This window comes from Oryx dammah, unplaced genomic scaffold (assembly GCF_014754425.2).
Source record: "Oryx dammah isolate SB20612 unplaced genomic scaffold, SCBI_Odam_1.1 HiC_scaffold_17, whole genome shotgun sequence".
Taxonomy (NCBI): Eukaryota; Metazoa; Chordata; class Mammalia; order Artiodactyla; family Bovidae; genus Oryx; species Oryx dammah.
Window position 1 is genome coordinate 17,187,495 of NW_024070201.1, and position 21,605 is coordinate 17,209,099.

The 21,605-nt window shown below is 35.8% G+C and overlaps 1 protein-coding gene across 1 annotated transcript in view; it reads left to right on the forward strand.

Annotated features, from left to right (window-relative positions):
• Positions 1-21,605, forward strand: part of ATM (ATM serine/threonine kinase) — a 156,326-nt gene that overhangs the window by 59,366 nt on the left and 75,355 nt on the right. Inside the window, exons 25-34 of the mRNA XM_040257918.1 lie at positions 1,284-1,457; positions 2,333-2,502; positions 3,927-4,173; positions 7,333-7,448; positions 8,528-8,654; positions 9,180-9,379; positions 13,655-13,829; positions 14,378-14,542; positions 18,208-18,340; positions 19,627-19,722. Coding sequence (XP_040113852.1) covers positions 1,284-1,457; positions 2,333-2,502; positions 3,927-4,173; positions 7,333-7,448; positions 8,528-8,654; positions 9,180-9,379; positions 13,655-13,829; positions 14,378-14,542; positions 18,208-18,340; positions 19,627-19,722 — 1,603 coding nt within the window. The remainder of the gene's footprint in view (positions 1-1,283; positions 1,458-2,332; positions 2,503-3,926; positions 4,174-7,332; positions 7,449-8,527; positions 8,655-9,179; positions 9,380-13,654; positions 13,830-14,377; positions 14,543-18,207; positions 18,341-19,626; positions 19,723-21,605) is intronic.

Here is a 21,605-nt window from a genome sequence, read left to right on the forward strand (position 1 = left end):
TCTAATTGGGAAGGTCAAATTATCTTTGTGTTCTCTAATGAACCTTATTATTTTCATATTTTAGAATAATATCTTTTCTTAAAATGGCAGAAGTTGTCTTAGTGGTAGAATTTATTCATTCATATATGCCTTGATGGGTTTGTTAAAAGTATGTGAAGCAGTTACCCAAATGATTATATATTCTACAACAGCACAAAACTGAAAAACAGAATCGCATGAAAAAAAAAATATGAATTTTGAAAAAGATTTCAAGAGATTACAAAAATGAGTGTAAATAATATAAAATTTACTAGAGATAGTGTATGTGATATATTTTAAAATCAGCATGTCATGTACAAAAAGAGAAAACACTAACCTGACAGCAGTTTATTTGGAGAAAGACTTGAGAAATTTTACATCTTGAGAGCATAATATGAACCAACATTGTAATGGCTGTCAAAAAAAGCAAATTCCATCTTAGATGTCAGTAACAGAAGCAGATTGTAATGAGCTAGTTTATAAGAAGAATTTGAATCTTCTGTTCATTTTAGAGGGCAGCTGGTTTTGTTCCCAGTAAAAGTAAATCTTTAACTAAAATGTTAGAGAGTCTCTCGACCTATCTCTCATACAGAATAGGTAAAGGAGTTGAGTTCCTGGGAACATCATAACTATTTTTAAACATGTCAGTGATTGCCATTTAGTAAAGGTCCTTACTTTTTCTTGTACGAAAAATAGAAATAGGATCAGTGACTGGCAGTTTTTTCTAAAAGTGAAGATAAACTTCTATCAATTATAGTAAGTCAAAAAAATGTTTATGGCTGTTGGAAGAGTTTAATGATTGATTGTTAGGCTAGAAGCATGTATCATTTTATCTAGTAGTATGACTTTATTAGGTATTTTTGGTGATATCTATGATATTTTTAAAGGATAAAGAGCTATATATATTAAGTTATAATGGTAATAAGATGGTAAAACATCTTAGAAGGTAATACTTGGTCGTTGATGAGATTTTAGTCTTGCTCACAATCCTGCAGTTAATTTTTTTCTCTTCTTTTTTCTTCAAAGTGCTTTATACTTCATTGAAATGTTTGACGATTCTTATTCTGTGAGGTGTTATCAACAGCAGTCTTTCCCACTGTAGCAACTTTGGTCCTTTCTCATAATCTCTTTAACTCCATCACTATAGGATGTAAAACTGTTCACTGGCTGTTTAGATGTTGTTGTGGTATTCTTTGGTGTTAGCCTGATTGGTTTGTTGGAATATTTAAATATTTACATTACATATTGTTTAAAAAATTCTAAAGTCCCACAGAACTGAAAACTCTGAAAGTTTGGATGAGATCTGTAATAGAAAAGCCACTTTACTGATGATGATAGCTGTGGTGTTACACTGCAGCCCTGTCTGTGAAAAGCAGGCTTTATTCGCCCTATGCAAGTCTGTGAAAGAGAATGGACTGGAGCCTCACCTTGTTAAAAAGGTATGTATGTATGAATATTTTTATTATAATCATCCTTGGATAACTTTTAAACAATTAAAGCTAGATTTTAAATATGACATTTATTAAAGAGTTGGAGATGGTTTTATTTTTTAGATTTGGAATATTGGAAAGCAATAACTTGTAAGAGAGTATATTTATTTGTATACACTGTCATTTTTTACATTCAGTTTAAGAGTATTTCACAAGACTGTCATTGAACTAATAAGAGTGAGTGATTTGTCATCATTCAGACCAGACCCTCTCGGATAGTATTTTTTTGGGAAAACACATGGAGATAAAAAAGCAATACATATTTTGCCTGGTGGATTATGGAGCACGACCTTGGAATCTAGTGGGGCAAGAAGTCCAAATTTTAGATATGGAAAGCTTTTAAGTTGCATGATTAGAAAGACCAGGGTCCAGCGTTGTAGATTGTTTGCTTCCTTCCGCCCCTGGTCCAACACCTCAGCACTCATGGTTTGAGAAGTTCCAGGCCTTTCCATCCTTTATTTTTACATGATAAACCAATGATTGATCATGGCTTGATGTAACTAGCATGGTTTCCAGTGGAACTTTTTTCCCCAGGTTTGATCCTTGGGTGGGAAAAATTCCCTGGAGAAGGATCTTCCCCACCCAGTATTCTTGCCTGGGAAATCCCATGGACAGAGGAGTCTGGTGAGCTACAGTCCATGGGGTTACAAGAGTCAGACATGACTTTGTGACTAAATAACAACAAACAACAGCAGCATAGATAAGTTAATCAAGGGATAGAAAAGTTACATGAATGCTCAAAGCCATACTGTAAATAAAATTAAGGATGTAAGTGATTTATTATTTCATTATTAAAATATTGACTTCTTTTTTGATTTGTATAGGTTTTACAGAAAGTTTCTGAAACTTTTGGATATAGATGTTTAGAAGATTTCATGGCTTCTCATTTGGATTATTTGGTATTGGAATGGCTAAATCTTCAAGATCCTGAATACAGTGTATCTTCTTTTCCTTTTATTTTATTAAATTACACAAACATTGAAGATTTCTATAGGTAGGTTTGCATATGGCACATGTGAAAGATATTTAAAATTAGGGATTAATGATATTATGAGAATCAAGACAGCTTTTATAAATGAAAGCATATTGAAGGTTATCAGTTAACTTAGGATCTGGTCCTAGCTGTGCCAGTAAGCCAGCTACATGACTTTAGGCAAGCCACGAGAACACCACTGGGTCTTGGTTTCTTACTGTAAAGTTTCTTACTGGAGTTATTGGAGTAGAAAATGTCAACCCTCTCCAGTATTCTTGCCTGGAAAATCCCATGGACAGAGGTGCCTGACAGGCTACAGTCTATGGGGTCTCAAAGAGTTGGACATGACTGCGTGCACACACAGGGATGTATAGAGATTTTTAAGGTCTGTTTCAGCTTTAATATTTAATGATTTTCCCTGTGAAAAATCAAAGATAAATTACTGGAGCCTGATTATTTTTGCCCAGTTTTTCTTTTCTCCTGTTTGAATCTGGGCCATTTAGTTATTTCTGTATGATTTAAAGTTTAATATACAGGTATTTATTTTGCTAACTCCCCAGTCTGGAGAAGAGAATTTTGAAAATGGAGAGGTTTGAAACAACTAAATAATAATGCTTAAATATCAGGATATGGGAAGGCAATCTGTAATTGTTTAATAGTCCTTATTCGGAGTAGGCAATGGCAACCCACTCCAGTACTCTTGCCTGGAAAATTGCATGGATGGAGGAGCCTGGTAGGCTACAGTCCATGTGGTAGCGGAGAGTCGGACACGACTGAGCGACTTCCCTTTCACTTTTCACTTTCATGCATTGGAGAAGGAAATGGCAACCCACTCCAGTGTTCTTGCCTGGAGAATCCCAGGGACAGGGGAGCCTGGTGCGCTGCCGTCTATAGGGTTGCACAGAGTTGGACACGACTGAAGTGACTTACCAGCAACAACAACAATAGTCCTTATTGTTTGTTCATTTTGCCAACATCTACATTTATTCTTTGAATTTATAAATTGCTTTCACCTTTCACTATATAATAATTTTGCATAAAGATTATACAGAAGAAATAAATATAAATTCATTTTCACTTGTTTTTCATCATGCCTTTAGGGTGATAATACTCTTAATATCTCTGTTTTTTTTAGTGTGACTATTTAAAATTTACTTAACTTCATGTCTTCATTTATAGAGTAAGAATGCTTAATGATCTAGATAAAGTGATGCTCTAAGCTTATTAAACCATTGTATTTATTTTATTTATTTTTTTGCCCACACCACATGACTCAAGGAATCTTTACTTTCCTGACTAGGGGTTGAACCCATGGTGGAAGCATTGGAGTCCACTGGAACACCAGGAATTTCCAAAACCATTCTGTTATTTTAAGGACCATATTATAAAGTTTTACTTTGAAAAGTTATATTTTTAATGTATGTTTTTCATTTTTATATTTTTAGGTCTTGTTATAAAATTTTGATTCCACCTCTAGTGATTAGAAGTCATTTTGATGAAGTAAAGTTAATTGCTAATCAAATTCAAGAGGATTGGAAAAGTCTTCTGACAGACTCCTTTCCAAAGATTCTTGTAAATATTCTTCCATACTTTGCTTATGAGGGTACAGAAGACAGTGGGATGGCACAGCAAAGAGAGACTGCTACCAAAGTCTATGATATGCTTAAAGATGAAAGCTTATTAGGAAAACAGGTATGACTTCAATATTTACAGTACCTTTTATCCCATAATTGATCTGAGGTGTAACTTCAGGCTATTCATCACTTATGCAATTAAATTTAATATTTTATGATAATCACTATCTCACATAGGCAATCCATTAATTTTTTTGTTATTGTACAGTGTTTTCTCCTCTTGATTGGTTTTTAAATGTTTTTAATCAGGAATTTTCTCTTTAACTTTGGAAAATTTTACCACATTTTCCTTGTAAAATATCGTTTTCAGTGGCAGTAATACATGAATACAAACTGGTTATTAAATTCAAGCAATGCTGAACAAGGTATAGAAAATCTTCACTTCCTGTTGACTATCATTTAGCCCTTCATTTTTGAAGGAAAAGTACAATCCCGTGTTCCCATTCTCTGCTTTTTCCATGACATTTACTACCTTCGAATGTATGATGTAGCTTACTTATGAATTATGTTCATTGGTTTTTATCAACCTTCTCCACTATAAGTACTTGTAAAGGTTGGATTTTTCTTTCTTCTTTTTTCTGATGTATCCCAACTATCTAGTATATATCAAGTACCATTATTTGATGAAAGATGGAGTCAAGTTAAAAAGGACCTAACAGCTTGTTCCTTTTATAGTAATTTATACATATCTAAAATTATTTGAGGTAACTTATATTCAGATACATATATAAACTTTTTAAAGTGAAAGAAAATTGGTCTCTCCACTTTTTAACATAAGCAAAGGAAGACTAACAAAGCTTGGTCAACATTACTGTTATAATTGGATAAACTTCATCAGACTCTTTTCATTGCCTAGTTATCTGTGAACAGCAAGTCTCTTAGTTGCTTAGGTGGGCTATTCCTATTCAGAGCTGGTTGTAAGTCTGTAGTCTGGAGGAAGATGGTGAGCAGTGGTGCTCCCTCCCTAAAAGGCAGTTGGAACAGAATGTTGGCTTGGCAAAGCGTATGGAATTTATGAGAGGCAGTCTGCTTCCAGACCCTTTCACCCAATCTTCCAGCTTAGACTTCTGAGCAGATCTACTCTTAGTATTCCTCTTTATGTATTCAAATCAAAAGAAAGCAATTTTGAGTCAGAATAAGTCTAGATGGGAAATGTGATTACATTAAACCCTGATTAAAGCACTAGTCTCAAGAACAAAGAGAGCTAAAAATTAAAAATAATTTCTTAGTTTCTTTGTTAAAGACATAAATTTTTATTTGTCTCAGTTTCATTTAGCATCATTGTTTTAAGTTAATTTTTTTCTCTGTTTCTCTAATATGCAGTTTATCTAAATCAATCCAGATTCTTTTTTCTGTGGATAAGTGATGGTACCACTGTTATCAATCTTTCAGTCTTCTATAACTGTCAGTTGTTGAATGCCTAAAATATATAGTTATAAGATTGTTTATGTATACCTAGATATCTGAATTTTTTTTGAATTATTTTTATGTACCTTTAGCTTAAACGTTAGAGATTTACTTGTAAGAAAATTATATAAAATTAAGGAAGTCAGTTGTCACCTATGTGCAGGGAAACTCAGTAATTTTTCCTCTGATATTAATCAGACTTGGCCAGTTTGTCTTACTAATTCCAGATATACTGGAAATAGGGCTGGATTTTTAAAAGGGCTGAAACCTTGGAATTGATGATATGATGTAATTAATGTTACATTACAGGGAAAGGCTAAGATCTTTACATTAGATTTCTGTTGTGCCACATTCCAGAATATTTATGCTGTTAGGAAGGGTTTCCAAATCTCTGTGTGGAAGAGGTTAAAGATAGTAAATGAGCCCATTTGCCTTTTGGTTTAAAGCACTGTAATTCATTACTTGGAGAGCTAACAAAACACCTTTTAAGACTTTATAGTTCTCATTCGTTTGGCTGAGGTGTAATGTCATACACCCACTCTTTTTATTTAGAGAACTTATGCCTTTTGTGAGGCTGCCTGTAGCAAGAAGTGGGTGATGAAGAATCTGTACCTGTCTAGGAGGATTTTTACCTAGTATTAATGACATGGGAAATAGATGGGGAAACAGTGGAAACAGTGTCAGACTTTATTTTTTTGGGCTCCAAAATCACTGCAGATGGTGACTGCAGCCATGAAATTAAAAGATGCTTACTCCTTGGAAGAAAAGTTATGACCAACCTAGATAGCATATTGAAAAGCAGAGACATTACTTTGCCGACTAAGGTCCGTCTAGTCAAGGCTATGGTTTTTCCTGTGGTCATGTATGGATGTGAGAGTTGGACTGTAAAGAAGGCTGAGCGCCGAAGAATTGATGCTTTTGAACTGTGGTGTTGGAGAAGACTCTTGAGAGTCCCTTGGACTGCAAGGAGATCCAACCAGTCCATTCTGAAGGAGATCAACCCTGGGATTTCTTTGGAAGGAATGATGCTAAAGCTGAAACTCCAGTACTTTGGCCACCTCATGCGAAGAGTTGACTCATTGGAAAAGACTCTGATGCTGGGAGGGATTGGGGGCGGGAGGAGAAGGGGATGACAGAGGATGAGATGGCTGGATGGCATCACTGACTCGATGGATGTGAGTCTGAGTGAACTCCAGGTGTTGGTGATGGACAGGGAGGCCTGGTGTGCTGCGATTCATGGGGTCGCACAGAGTCAGACACGACTGAGCGACTGAACTCAACTGAATGACATGTGGATAGCAGCTAGCCTCAGAATTTGGGATATCAACCAATTTAGAATCTGGGGGAAAGATACGCAGGGAACAAAGGGTTGATAATTGCCAGTCACTGGGAATCCTTACTAGTAAAGTTCTCTAAGATAGTGTTCTCAAAGGTACAATGCAGATTGATGAGCAGTATAGATCAGTGGGGAATTTGGTTGGCAGGAAAGTGATTAGGTTGAGGAATTTCAAGCTAGACCTGAAGCCTTACTCATTAAAGTGATTCTTTAAAATTAAATGAAAAAGGTGGATTAAGAGAGTCTTGTTTGATATGATTTCCCTATTTTCCTTTGAGTCTGTAGGTCAGCTGCATAGCAGAAAAAAGTGGTGCTAGTTGCATGTCTTGCAGATCTTAGATCTTTGATAACTATTTCCTTCTGTAATCACTGAATAATTTTGGAAATGAGACAATAATGTGAGCCCCTTAAACTAGCTGACTTAAAGATCACAGACAGGAAAACTAAAATATATTTTATTTTGTATCCTTGCAGATTGATCATTTATTCATTAGTAATTTACCAGAGATTGTAGTGGAGTTATTGATGACATTACATGAACCAGCCACTTCTGGTGCCAGCCAAAGCACTGACCCCTGTGACTTCTCAGGGTATGGATATTTGTAATTTAGAGCATTAGCTGCAATTTCAGAAGGCCCTTGGGAAGTTTATTAGTTGACACCTTCAAATGTCTATTTCAGTTATTAGACATGTACTGTGCTTTTAAATTCTGTTTCTTTTAAAATAGTTACCTTTGAATTGAAGTATCTGCTGTACTGTAGCCTCTTCATAGTAACTGCTCTTTTAATTACCACTTTGTTTGCAAATTCAGTAACCTTTTTATTCTCAGTCTTTTTGTAATATTTGAGCATTGTGCCATCTCCTATCTCATGAAATTTTCTTCTTCATGACCCATTATTCTTTGTTCTCTTCTCCTTATCTGTGACTTGGCTTTCTGTACACCTTTTTTTTAAAAAAGCATTCTCCTTTGCTAGTGGAATCTTACTATATTGCAATTCCATTTGCGTGTAAAATCTACTTGTATATGAATGATAGAGTTATTCATATACATTGTTACTCATTTACCTTGATGGTAAGGTGCTTGAAAACATCCTTAACTTTTTTTATATGCTATACAATACTAAGCATGTAAAACAGTAATAATATCTATTAAAATACTTTTGCATGTGTAATTTCATTTGGTGTAGTATTTGATTGCTGTCTTGAATGTTATTTTGTTTACGTGTGTACACGTGGCTGATTCATGTCAATGTATGGCAAAAACCATCACAATATTGTAAAGTAATTATCCTCCAATTAAAATAAATAATTTAATTTTAAAAGATATTATTGAGTTTAAAGTACTAGAATAGAGCTTTAATTCATACCTTAAGTAAAGTGATAACTAGGTCTCTTTTTTATAACTGCTGTTAACTTTATAAATGATTTTTTAAGCAAATTATTGACTACCTCCTAGAAAGTTATTTAGGTATTCTGATTGATGTATATAGACTGTAATATGTCATTTTTGATTTTATTAAAAGTCTAGTTTTCACCTAGAAAATAACTAAATTTGGGGTTATTATAATTAAATTTTTCTTTTGAATTTTCACTGATATATCAAGAAAATGTTTTTTTCTTGATAGTTTTATTCTGAAAATGATGACTGATTTTTTTCTATAACTCTTAGGGATTTGGATCCTGCTCCTAATCCACCTCATTTTCCATCACATGTGATTAAAGCGACATTTGCCTATATTAGCAATTGCCATAAAACCAAGCTTAAAAGCATTTTAGAAATTCTTTCCAAAAGCCCTGTAAGTATACTTTACTAGTATAATACCTGAGGAGAGGCTTCCATCTTTTTCAGCTAGAAAATCTGTTTAAGTACATTTTATTTTAATTTTTTCATAAGTATAAGTACATTTTAAAAAGAAAAAAGTAAACAAATGGAAAATTTACTTGAATAAATTAAGAGAAACACTCATTTACAAGTTTATGTCTTGGTATTTTACTTGTCAGTATTAATTGAAATATGTCACATATGAGGGCTGAATTTCATGACATTTTCTTCAGGTTGGCTCAGGAAGTGTCTATATATGTATTTTTTTTTAAGAATATACTACTAAATATTGTTTATTATCTGAAAACGAAATAAATTGACAAGTTTTTTTAAAATTTAAGATAGTAATTTTCTTAATGTGATATTTTGCATTTGATATCAAAACTCCAAGCAAAATTCTGAAATTTAGAATTCTGTAATTTGAATATAAAAATGTATGTATTATATCTGAGTATATGTGGTTAGGCAAGGTTTTACTAAATGTATCTTTATTTTCTAGGATTCCTATCAGAAAATTCTTCTAGCCATATGTGAGCAAGCAGCTGAGACAAATAATGTTTACAAAAGGCACAGAATTATTAAAATATATCACCTGTTCGTTGGTTTATTAATGAACGATATAAAGAGTGGCTTAGGAGGAGCTTGGGCCTTTGTTCTTCGAGATGTTATTTATACTTTGATTCACTATATCAACCAAAGGTAAATAATATATTTAGACCAATATATAAGAAGTTTTTCTACCCTCATCTTAATTGAAAACTTATATGCTTCTACAGGGTAGAAGCCAGAGTATTATTTTCTGAATTTTGCTTTATATATATATATTATATTTTACAAAGTGAATCCCTACTTCTCCAGCTCTAGAAGTCTTTAAATATTAAAGGTCTTCTCTTCAACATTTTAAATATGCTAATTTTACATGGCCATAAATACATGTTACCATACCAGTTCTGCTCACCACTTCCAGTGTGTGGTAAGGGGAAGGAAAGGGATACCCAATTCACACCCAGGGTATTCTTCAGACATCAGCTGGTACCTGCCTGTACGTAGTGTCAGATCCCACAGGTTAAGAGCTCAATCCTACAAGACTACTCTCTCTCCAACCTCATCAGACTTCAGTTGAAAACTATAGATTGGAGGTTTCAATAACCCCCTTCCTTGGGTTTGATTATTTTGCTAGAGTGGTTCACAGAACTTAAGAAACCTATTTACTCACTAGATTGCTGGTTTATTACAAAAAGAAATAACTCAGGAACAGCCAAATGGAAGAGATACATAGATACATACAAAGTATGGGGAAAGAGCATGGAGCTTAAGTGATCTCTCTAGTCACTTCACTCTCCCCATACCTGCAAATGTTCACCAACCCAGAAGCTCCTTAAACCCCATCCTTTTGGGTGTTAACAGAGGAATCATCAGCCATTGGTGACTGATTGAAAGGAAAGCTCTTCTTGATCAGAGAGGTGGGACAGAAAGTTCCAACCCTCTAATTATAGGGTTGGTTCTCTTGGCAACCAGCCCACATCCTTAGAGGCTTCCCCAAAGATACTTCAACATAACAAAAGACTCGTTTATTGCTCTTATAGGGACTCTGCCAGAAATAGGGACAAAGACCAAATATATATTTCTTATTATAAATCACAGTATCACAATTACTATAGCTTTGGGGATGTATGTTCTTTTTAGCATCTCTATCCTTTCCATTGGTTTTAATAATGATTCTATTGTTTTCTTATTGGTAGATAACATTGTAGTCAAATAAATTTAAGCCCTCAAAGCATATGAAGATATCTATTTCCATTTTGTTTTCTCATATTCTTTTTTGCTTTTTAAAAATATAATTTTAAGTCATATGTATGTGTGTATGGAGAAGGCAATGGCACCCCACTCCAGTACTCTTGCCTGGAAAATCCCATGGACAGAGGAGCCTGGTGGGCTGCAGTCCATGGGGTCACAAAGAGTTGAACACGACGGAGCAAATTCACTTTCACTTTTCATTTTCATGCATTGGAGAAGGAAATAGCAACCCACTCCAGTGTTCTTGCCTGGAGAATCCCAGGGACGGGGGAGCCTGGTGGGCTGCCGTATCTGGGGTCGCATGGAGTCGGACACGACTGAAGCGACTTAGCAGCAGCAGCAGCAGCAGCAGCATGTGTGTATACTTTAAGTCATTCAGTCTTTTTCCTTCACTTTTTTTAGGTTTTATTATGGTGTTAAAATATATAACATCAAATTTCTCATTTTTAACTATATTTTAAGTATCCAATTTAGTGCTATCAGTTATGTTCATGATATGCTATTAATTTTTATTTCTGTCATTGCAGTTTCCAAATCCAACTTATTTATTACCTCAAATAGAACCTTACTACTCATTCAGCAATAACCACATAGTTCCTCTTCCCTATAGCCCTTATAGCTTCTAATCTACTTCCTGTCTTTTTTAATTTCCTTGTTTTAGGTATTTTATATAAGCAGAATCATAATTTCTTTGCCCTTTCCTGTTGGCTTGTTTCACTTAGCATGTCTTCAGTGTTTATCCAGCATCATGCTTTTTTGTGGCTAAATAACATTCCATTGGGCTTCCCTGGTGGCTCAGATGATAAAGAATCTTCCTTCTATGTGGGAGACCTGGATTTGATCCCTGGGTTGGGAAGATCCCCTGAAGGAGGGCATGGCAACCCACTCCAGTATTCTTGCCTGGAGAATCTCCATGTATAGAGGAGCCTGGCAGGCTACAGTCCACGGGATTGCAAAGAGTTGGACACAACTGAGTGACTAAGCACAACAGCGTTGGATATGTGACACTTTTTTTTTATCCATTCATCTCATGATGAAAACTTGGGTTATTTCATAGGCATGAAGTGGTATCTCATTGGGGATTTGATTTTGCATTTTCCTACTAACTACTCATGAATATCTTTTCATGAGCTTATTGATGATTTATATGCCTTCTTTGGAGAAATGTCCATGTTAATCCTTTGCCCATTTTAAAAATTGGATTGTCTTTCAAATCAAAAACTGATTTGAGAGAATAGCATTGAAACATGTATATTACCATATGTGAAATAGATCACCAGTCCAAGTTCAGTGCATGCAACATGCAATCAAAGCCGGTGCACCGGGACAATCCAGAGGGATGGGATGGGAAGGGAAGTGGGAGGGGGGTTTGGGATGAGGAACAATACAATAAAAATAGAGAAAAAAAATTAGATTTTCTTTTTGTTGTTGAGCTGTAGGAGTTCTTTATATTTTGTGGGATTGAACTCATTATGTGATCTGCAAATATATTCTGGATATTGAATTCATATGTGATTTGCAAATAGTTTTTCCCATCCTATAAAATTTTCATTTTCCTGATAATGTCTTTTGATGAGCAAATATTTTTAATTTTGGTAAGGTCTGATTTATCTTATTTTTCTTTCATTTCATGTGTTTTTGTTATTGTAGGTAAGAATGCATTAGCAAATCTAAGGTCATGGATATTTACCCTTAGAGTTTATTCTAAGAGTTTTATGATTTTAGCTCTTAGATTTAGGTTGTTGATTCATTTTAATTTTTATAAATAATGTGAGTTAAGGGTTCAGTTTCATTCTTTTGCATGTGGAAATCTAGTTGTCCCAGCACTATTTATTAAAGACTATTCTTTCACCCTTGTCAAAAATCAGTTAGCCATTGATGTATGGGTTTATTTCTGGATTCTCAGTTCTGTTCCATTGGTCTTGCCTTATGCTAGTACCATGCTGTGTTGCTTGTAGTTGTTCAGTTGCTAAGTCGTGTCCAGTTGTTTTCACCTTAGGGACTACAGCATGCCAGGCTTCCCTGTCCTTCGCTATCTCCCAGAGTTTGCTCAGACTCATGTCCATTGAGTCAGTGATGCTATCTAAATATCTCATCCTCTGTCACCCTCTTCTCCTCCTGCCTTCAATCTTTCCCAGCTTCAGGGTCTTTTCCAGTGAGTCGGCTCTTCACATCAGGTGGCCAGAGTACTGGAGCTTCAGCTTCAGCATCAGTCCTTCCAGTGAATATTCAGGGTTGATTTCCTTTAGGAATGACTGTTGCTCTGTAGCTGTATAGTAACTTTTGAAATCAGGAAGTGTGAGTCCTCCAATTTTCTTCTTCTTTTTCAAATTGTTTTGACTGTTTGGATACCTTGCAATTCCATATGAATTTGTTGACCAGCTTTTCCATTTATGCAAAAAAAGAGCTGGAATTTAGATGGATATTGCATTTAAAATATCGACTATTTTAGATAGTGTTAATATTTCAACCATTTATCTTCCAGTCCATGAATACAGGATATTTTTCCATTTAGTTGGGTTTAATTTCTTTTATCCATGCTATGTAATTTTCAGTGTACAGGCAATTCACATCCTTGGTTAAATTTATTCCTAGATGTTTAATTATTTTAGGTGCTATTGCAAATGGCAACCCACTCCAGTATTCTTGCCTGGAGAATCCCATAGACAGAGGAGCCTGGTGAGCTACAGTCCACGGGGTCACAAAGAATCAGACGTGACTGAGTGACTGTCACTTCACTTCTGCTCCATCCAGAACTAAGGACCAGGATCCCACGTTAGAAATGGGGTCTGAAGTTTTCATGGATGCTGCCAGGCTGGGTCCGATGTGGGGCAAGGACAAGTAAAATCACCACAAAGCTTTCCTAGTTTTTAAGTTTCCTTTTCCTTGATTCAGTGATTGCTTGATTGTTGCCGTTTCACAGAGTTCTAACAAAGTTCATACACTTTGCTCGTTTTTCAGTATTTCTGTCATGGGAGCTTGGAGCTGCCTACTCTGTCATTTTCTTGGTGTCTCTTCTCTTTTTGGAATTTAAACACCTAATTTTAAAGAATTAGATGTGAAACTAACTTTTATGTTATGCCACATCAGAATTAGAGCTGTTGAATATTAATGACCTTTGAACAAGTTGATATCAAAGTAGTGTCCTGTAACTTATTGTTTTTTCCCCCATGTTAGGCCTTCTCGTTTCATGGATGTGTCATTACGTAGCTTCTCCCTTTGTTGTGACCTATTAAGCCGGGTTTGCCACACAGCGGTTACTTACTGTAAGGATGCTTTAGAAAGTCATCTTCATGTTATTGTTGGTACACTTATACCCCTTGTGGATGATCAGATGGAAGTTCAGGAACAGGTAATTGCCCAGATCATGTTCAAAATGATATTTGAAATATATTGATAAAGTATTCTTGGAAAGAACTAGTTGTTTTATGTTTACTTGGTGTAATCAGTAATTTTAGTGAAAATAGTCTTTGAAAAATGATGGGGAAAACATTCTCAATGAATTAATCCTTGTAATCTTTTTGTTATATAGCAACTGGTAATTTTGATCTAGTAAATAACCTGATTTCTTTCTTACTTATACTGAAATATAGAGGTAGTCAAAACTAGGGATACAGTTCACACTACTCTGATGGTGTAAGAGATATTATATGAAATGCTTCAGTAATATTGACAACTGTGTTCCTCAGTGTCCATCCTATAGTAAAGGCCCTATATGTTTGTTGAATTATTTGAAAGCCCAGAAACCATAGTAGCTAGGTGCCTTAGTAGTGATTAGAACACTTTATCTAAACTAGGTTAATAGAGTTTCTATCATTTATTACAGTGGGTTTATTTGTTTTACTTTAACATAGAATTAATCCATTTCTCTTGATTTTTTTCTTTTTTAATTATGTTTAGGTGTTGGACTTGTTGAAATTCTTAGTGATTGATAACAAGGATAATGAAAATCTGTATATGACAATTAAACTTTTAGATCCTTTTCCTGACCACGTTGTCTTTAAGGATTTGCGTATTACTCAGCAGAAAATCAAATACAGTAGAGGACCCTTTTCACTTTTGGAGGTAATAATTATTCTGTCATCTTGCTATTTTGTATTAGAGAGGATAGTAATACTTTCTGGAAGTCTCTAATCCTCTCAGAGGAAAAACTGGTCTTTTTTAAAAATTGTGATTAAAAAAGCATAACCTGAAATCTGTCCTGCTAACAGATAAAAGGTCTGATGCTGTAAAGAGCAGTATTGCATAGGAACCTGGAATGTCAGGTCCATGAATCAAGGCAAAATTGGAAGTGGTCATGCAGGAGATGGCAAGAGTGAGCATCGACATTGTAGGAATCAGCGAACTAAAATGGACTGGAATGGGTGAATTTAACTCAGATGACCATTATGTCTACTACTGTGGGCAGGAATCCCTCAGAAGAAATTGAGTAGCCATCATGGTCAACAAAAGAGTCCAAAATGCAGTACTTGGATGCAATCTCAATAACGACATAATGATCTCTGTTTGTTTCCAAGGCAAACCATTCAATATCACGGTAATCCAAGTCTATGCCCCAACCAGTAACACTGAAGAAGCTGACGTTGAATGGTTCTATGATGACCTACAAGACCTTTTAGAAGTAACACCCAAAAAAGATGTCCTTTTCATTATAGGGGACTGGAATGCAAAAGTTGGAAGTCAAGAAACACCTGGAGTAACAGGCAAATTTGACCTTGGAATACAGAATGAAGCAGGGCAAAGACTAATAGAGTTTTGCCAAGAAAATGCAGTGGTCATAGCAAACACCCTCTTCCAACAACATAAGACAAGACTCTATACATGGACATCACCAGATGGTCAACACCGAAATCAGATTGATTATATTCTTTGTGGCCAAAGATGGAGAAGCTCTATACAGTCAACAAAAACAAGACCAGGAGCTGACTGTGGCTCAGATCATGAACTCCTTATTTGCCAAATTCAGACTTAAATTGAATAAAGTAGGAAAAACCACTAGACCATTCAGGTATGACCTAAATCAAATCCCTTATGATTATACAGTAGAAGTGAGAAATAGATTTAAGGGACTAGATCTGATAGAGTCCCTGACGAACTATGGACTGAGGTTCATTATACTGTATAGGAGGCAGGGTTCAAGACCATCCTCATGAAAAAGAAAGGCAAAAAAGCAAAATGGCTGTCTAGGGAGGCCTTACAAATAGCTGTGAAAAGAAGAGAAGCAAAAAGCCAAGGAGAAAAGGAAAGATATAAGCATCTGAATACAGAGTTCCAAAAAATAGCAAGAAGATATAAGAAAGCCTTCGTTTGCGATCAATGCAAAGAAATAGAGGAAAACAACAGAATGGGAAAGACTAGAGATCTCTTCAAGGAAATTAGAGATACCAAGGGAACATTTCATGCAAAGATGGGCTCAATAAAGGACAGATATGGTATGGACATAACAAAAGCAGAAGATATTAAAGAGGTGGCAAGAATACACAGAAGAACTGTACAAAACAGATCTTCGAGACCAAGATAATCATGATGGTGTGATCACTCACCTAGAGCCAGACATCCTGGAATGTGAAGTCAAGTGGGCTTTAGAAAGCATCACTACGAACAAAGCTGGTGGAGGTGATGGCATTCCAGTTGAGCTATTTCCAATCCTGAAAGATGATGCTGTGAAAGTGCTGCACTCAATATGCCTGCAAATTTGGAAAACTCAGTAGTGGCCACAGGACTGGAAAAGGTCAGTTTTCATTCCAATCCCAAAGAAAGGCAATGCCAAAGAATGCTCAAAATACCGCACAGTTGGACTCATCTCACACGCTAGTAAAGTAATGCTCAAAATTTTCCAAGCCAGGCTTCAGCAATACGTGAACCGTGAACTTCTAGATGTTCAAGTTGGGTTTAGAAAAGGCAGAGGAACCAGAGATCAAAGTGCCAACATCCACTGAATCATGGAAAAAGCAAGAAAGTTCCAGAAAAGCATCTATTTCTCCTTTATTGACTATGCCAAAGCCTTTGACTGTGTGGATCACAATAAACTGTGGAAAATTCTTCCAGAGATGGGAATACCAGACCACCTGACCTGCCTCTTGAGAAACCTATATGCAGATCAGGAAGCAACAGTTAGAACTGGACGTGGAACAACAGACTGGTTCCAAATAGGAAAAGTATGCCAAGGCTGTATATTGTCACCCTGCTTATTTAACTTATGTGCAGAGTATATCGTGAGAAACACTGGGCTGGAAGAAGCACAAGCTGGAATCAAGATTGCTGGGAGAATATCAATAACCTCAGATATGCAGATGACACCACCCTTATGGCAGAAAGTGAAGAGGAGCTAAAAAGCCTCTTGATGAAAGTGAAAGTGGAGAGTGAAAAATTCGGCTTAAAGCTCAACATTCAGAAAACGAAGATGATGGCATCTGGTCCCATCACTTCATAGGAAATAGATGGGGAAACAGTGGAAACAGTGTCAGACTTTATTTTTGGGGGGCTCCAAAATCACTACCGATGGTGATTGCAGCCATGAAATTAAAAGATGCTTACTCCTTGGAAGTAAAGTTACGACCAACCTATATAGCATATTGAAAAGCAGAGACATTACTTTGTCAACAAAAGTCCATCTAGTCAAGGCTGTGGTTTTTCCAGTGGTCACGTATGGATGTGAGGGTTGGACTGTGAAGAAAGCTGAGCGCCGAAGAATTAATGCTTTTGAACTGTGGTGTTGGAGAAGACTCTTGAGAATCCCTTGGACTGCAAGGAGATCCAGCCAGTCCATTCTGAAGGAGATCAGCCCTGGGATTTTTTTGGAAGGAATATACTGAAGCTGAAGCTGAAACTCCAGTACTTTGGCCACCTCATGCAAAGAGTTGCTTCATTGGAAAAGACTCTGATGCTGGGAGGGATTGGGGGCAGGAGGAGAAGGAGACGACCGAGGATGAGATGGCTGGATGGCATCACGGACTCGATGGACGTGAGTCTGAGTGAACTCCGGGAGTTGGTGATGGACAGGGAGGCCTGGCGTGCTGCAGTTCATGGGGTCGCAAAGAGTTGGACACGACTGAGCGACTGAACTGAACTCAACAGATAAAAAACTGAAGTTTTAAATATACTCTTGCTTTGCAGTTAAAGTATAAATATCAAAGTTTCTTGTAAAGATCTGAATTTAAATATTAAAGAAGTATAATATAAAATATGCTTGATGAGATATGCACATAAGATTCATTAATATCTCAAATTACCATCTGATCCTCTGAAGGAGAATATAGTGCTTGAATTAGAGATGGTATATAACTTTTTGAAGAGTTTTTCAGGTTTTAATCTTGTTTAACCCTTATAAATTTCAAAAGTATGTTCAGTTTTCCTTATAAATCTTACTGTAATTTTACTCTACATTTGACTATAATCAATATGAAAATATAGTTAAATATATTGAGACATAAAACTAGAATTATAGTGATAAATAAATACAAGTTTAAGTTTTTCCCTCTAATTGAGTATGCTGTAACAATCTTAAACTCTTAAGTATTTTATCATGAGAGAGTCTATTAGAATTTAAATGATTAAAACACTAAGATTTAAAGTGAAATAAGTAACTTACTTCCACCTTGTTTGGTAGTAACAGTGATAGTAATCAGTGTCTGTGGATGGCATTAAGTGATTTTTAGAAATTTTATTTTACAGACTCAACCAATATATGTCAAAAGCAAGTTACATTTTTGGCTGATTTTCTCTTTTAGGAAATTAACCATTTTCTCTCAGTAAGTGCTTATGATGCACTTCCATTAACAAGGCTTGAAGGATTGAAGGATCTTCGAAGACAACTAGAGCAACATAAAGATCAGATGATGGATCTTATGAGAGCATCTCAGGGTACTCATTTTAATGACTTTGGTTATTTTTATCTGTTTCTTTTTGAAAGAATCTCTTAAAATTCTTGCTCAGATTTAGTTCAGACCCTAATCACTTCTCATCTAGTTATGAAAGAATTTCTAAGTTGTATCCTTTCCTTGAATTACTCCCATTTTATCCATCCTTTGGACCTGTGCTGGAATGTCCAAGTTTATTCTGCCACTTAAAAAAAATGTTAACAATTTGCTGCTGCCCAAAAGAATAATTTGAGTTCTTTAAAGGGAGGCATGCAAGGTAATCTCTCTCTGCCTACTACCCCAGTTTATTTAAATAAAAGAAACATTTCATTTTAAGCGTCTTAGCCATGTATGTGTTTTGTTTGTATGTATGTATGTGTCTGTTTTGTATCTACACACATATTTGTATATGAGTTTCTAGCTTTTTTTTTTAACTTAAGAAAACTTCCATTTTTAAGTTGATTTGATTTTAGTTTTTAGGTTACTATAGTACTGCACTTGGTGGAAATATTTTCTACTTATGTTTTGATTTTCATCATCCTGTGTTCATTAACTTCTTATTTCTATTCTGTGAATTTTGTCCTCAGTACTTTTAAAAATTAATTTTGTTTTGAACCATCTGAATTTGAGTTTCTAGAATATTTGTTCTTGAGGTATATAAATGTATATACATGTATATATATATATGAAATGAACTTTCTCTTTGTATATCTAATTTGAGTATTTTTGATTCATACCAATGTAGCCAGTAGATGTTTGTAGCTATTTAAATTTAAATGACTTAAAATTCAGTAAAAATTAAAGTTCGACTTCTTTGTTGTACTAGCACATGTCAAGTTCTCATTAGTAACATGTGGCTTGTGGCTGTCATTGGACAGCATGGACTATAGACCATTATCATCATTGCAGAAAATTCTATCAGACAGGGCTGGTCTATTCTAAATGCAAGAGGGTAAAAAACCAGGCATTCTCCCAAGGTTCCTTCTAGTTTAATGCTGAATAATTTTAGTGTTTCTAAGTGTGATTTTGCTAAAGGTATTGATTTCTCTGTACAATTTGTTAAGACATTTTTCTCTTTTTGACTGCCAAATATTGCTGCCAAATGTTTCTACATGATTCTATTGAAGAAGGAAGTTCAGTTATATTCATTTACTTTGTATTTTTGAAGCACCCATAATTTAAAATCTTTATTGAAGTTTTCTAGTCACACAATGTAATATATGAACATATTATAAAGAAAAGTGTTGTCTCCACCATAACTTAAACTAATTTTTTCAAAACTGTTTCTAGATAACCCTCCGGATGGCATAATGGTGAAGCTAGTTGTCAGCTTGTTGCAGTTATCCAAGATGGCAGTAAACCACACTGGTGAAAGAGAAGTTTTAGGTAAACTATTTGGCTTAGTGAATATGAGTTTTTTTGTTTGATTTTTAAAATGCTTCATAGCGTTTTAAAAATCAGTAAAATTTGTTGTCTGAAATACTGGGGAAATGTGAGATGCTAGTTAGATTTCTGTTTAGTTCAAGTATCCTTAAGCAGTCCTCCTTTCATATTTTCCTTCCTTAGACATTCATATAAAGTAAAAAGTTAGTAATTAATTGCCTAGCTATTAACTTTAAAATGGCTTGTACATATTTACTGGAGAAGGGAATGGCAAACACTTCATTATTCTTGACTTGAGAACCCAATAAACAGAATGAAAAAGCAAAAAGGTATGACACTGATAGATGAACTTCCCAGGTCAGTAGGTGCCCAGTATGCTACTAGACAAGAACGGAGAAATAGCTCCAGAAAGAATGAAGAGGCTGAGCCAAAGCGAAAACAACACTCAGTTATGGATGTAACTGGTGATGGAAATAAAGTCTGATGCTGTTAAGAACAATATTGCATTGGAACCTGGAATGTTAGGTCCATGAATCAAGGTATATTGGAAGTGGTCAAACAAGAGATAGCAACAGTGAACATCGGCATTTTAAGAATCAGTAAACTAAAATGCACTGGGATGGGTGAATTTAATTTGGATGACCATTATATCTACTATGGGCAAGAATCCCTTAGAAGAAATGGAGTAGTCCTCATAGTCAACAGGGCTTCCTTTGTGGCTAACCTGTAAAGAATCCACCTGCAATGCAGGAGACCTGGGTTCAATCTCTGCGTTGGAAAAATCCCCTGGAGAAAGGAGAGGCTACCCACTGGAGTATTCTGTCCTAGAGAATTCCATGGACTATACAGTCCATGGGGTTGCAAAGAATTGGACACGACTGAGTGACTTTGTCACACGCTAGTAAAGTAATGCTCAAAATTCTCCAAGCCAGACTTCACCAATACGTGAACCTTGAAATTCTAGATGTTCAAGCAGGTTTTAGAAAAGGCAGAGGAACCAGAGATCAAATTGCCAACAGCCACTGGATCATGGAAAAAGCAAGAGAGTTCCAGAAAAACGTCTATTTCTCCTTTATTGACTATGCCAAAGCCTTTGACTGTGTGGATCACAAGAAACTGTGGAAAATTCTGAAAGAGATGGGAATACCAGACCACCTGACCTGCCTCTTGAGAAACCTATATGCAGGTCAGGAAGCAACGGTTAGAACTGGACATGGAACAACAGACTGGTTCCAAATAGCAAAAGGAGTGCGTCAAGGCTGTATATTGTCACCATGATTATTTAACTTCTATGCAGAGTACATCATGAGAAACGCTGGACTGGATGAAGCACATGCTGGAATCAAGATTGCCAGGAGAAGTATCAATAAGCTCAGATATGCAGATGACACCACCCTTATGGCAGAAAGTGAAGAGGAACTCAAAAGCCTCTTGATGAAAGTGAAAGTGGAGAGTGAAAAAGTTGGCTTAAAGCTCAACATTCAGAAAACGAAGATGATGGCATCTGGTCCCATCACTTCATGGGAAATAGATGGGGAAACAGTGGAAACAGTGTCAGACTTTATTTTTGGGGGCTCTAAAATCACTGCAGATGGTGACTGCAGCCATGAAATTAGAAGACGCTTACTCCTTGGAAGAAAAGTTATGACCAACATAGATAGCATATTGAAAAGCAGAGACATTACTTTGCCAACCAAGGTCTGTCTAATCAAGGCTATGGTTTTTCCAGTGGTCATGTATGGATGTGAGAGTTGGACTGTAAAGAAAGCTGAGTGCCAAAGAACTGATGCTTTTGAACTGTGGTGTTGGAGAAGACTCTTGAGAATCCCTTGGACTGCAAGGAGATCCAGCCAGTCCATTTTGAAGATCAGCCCTGGGATTTCTTT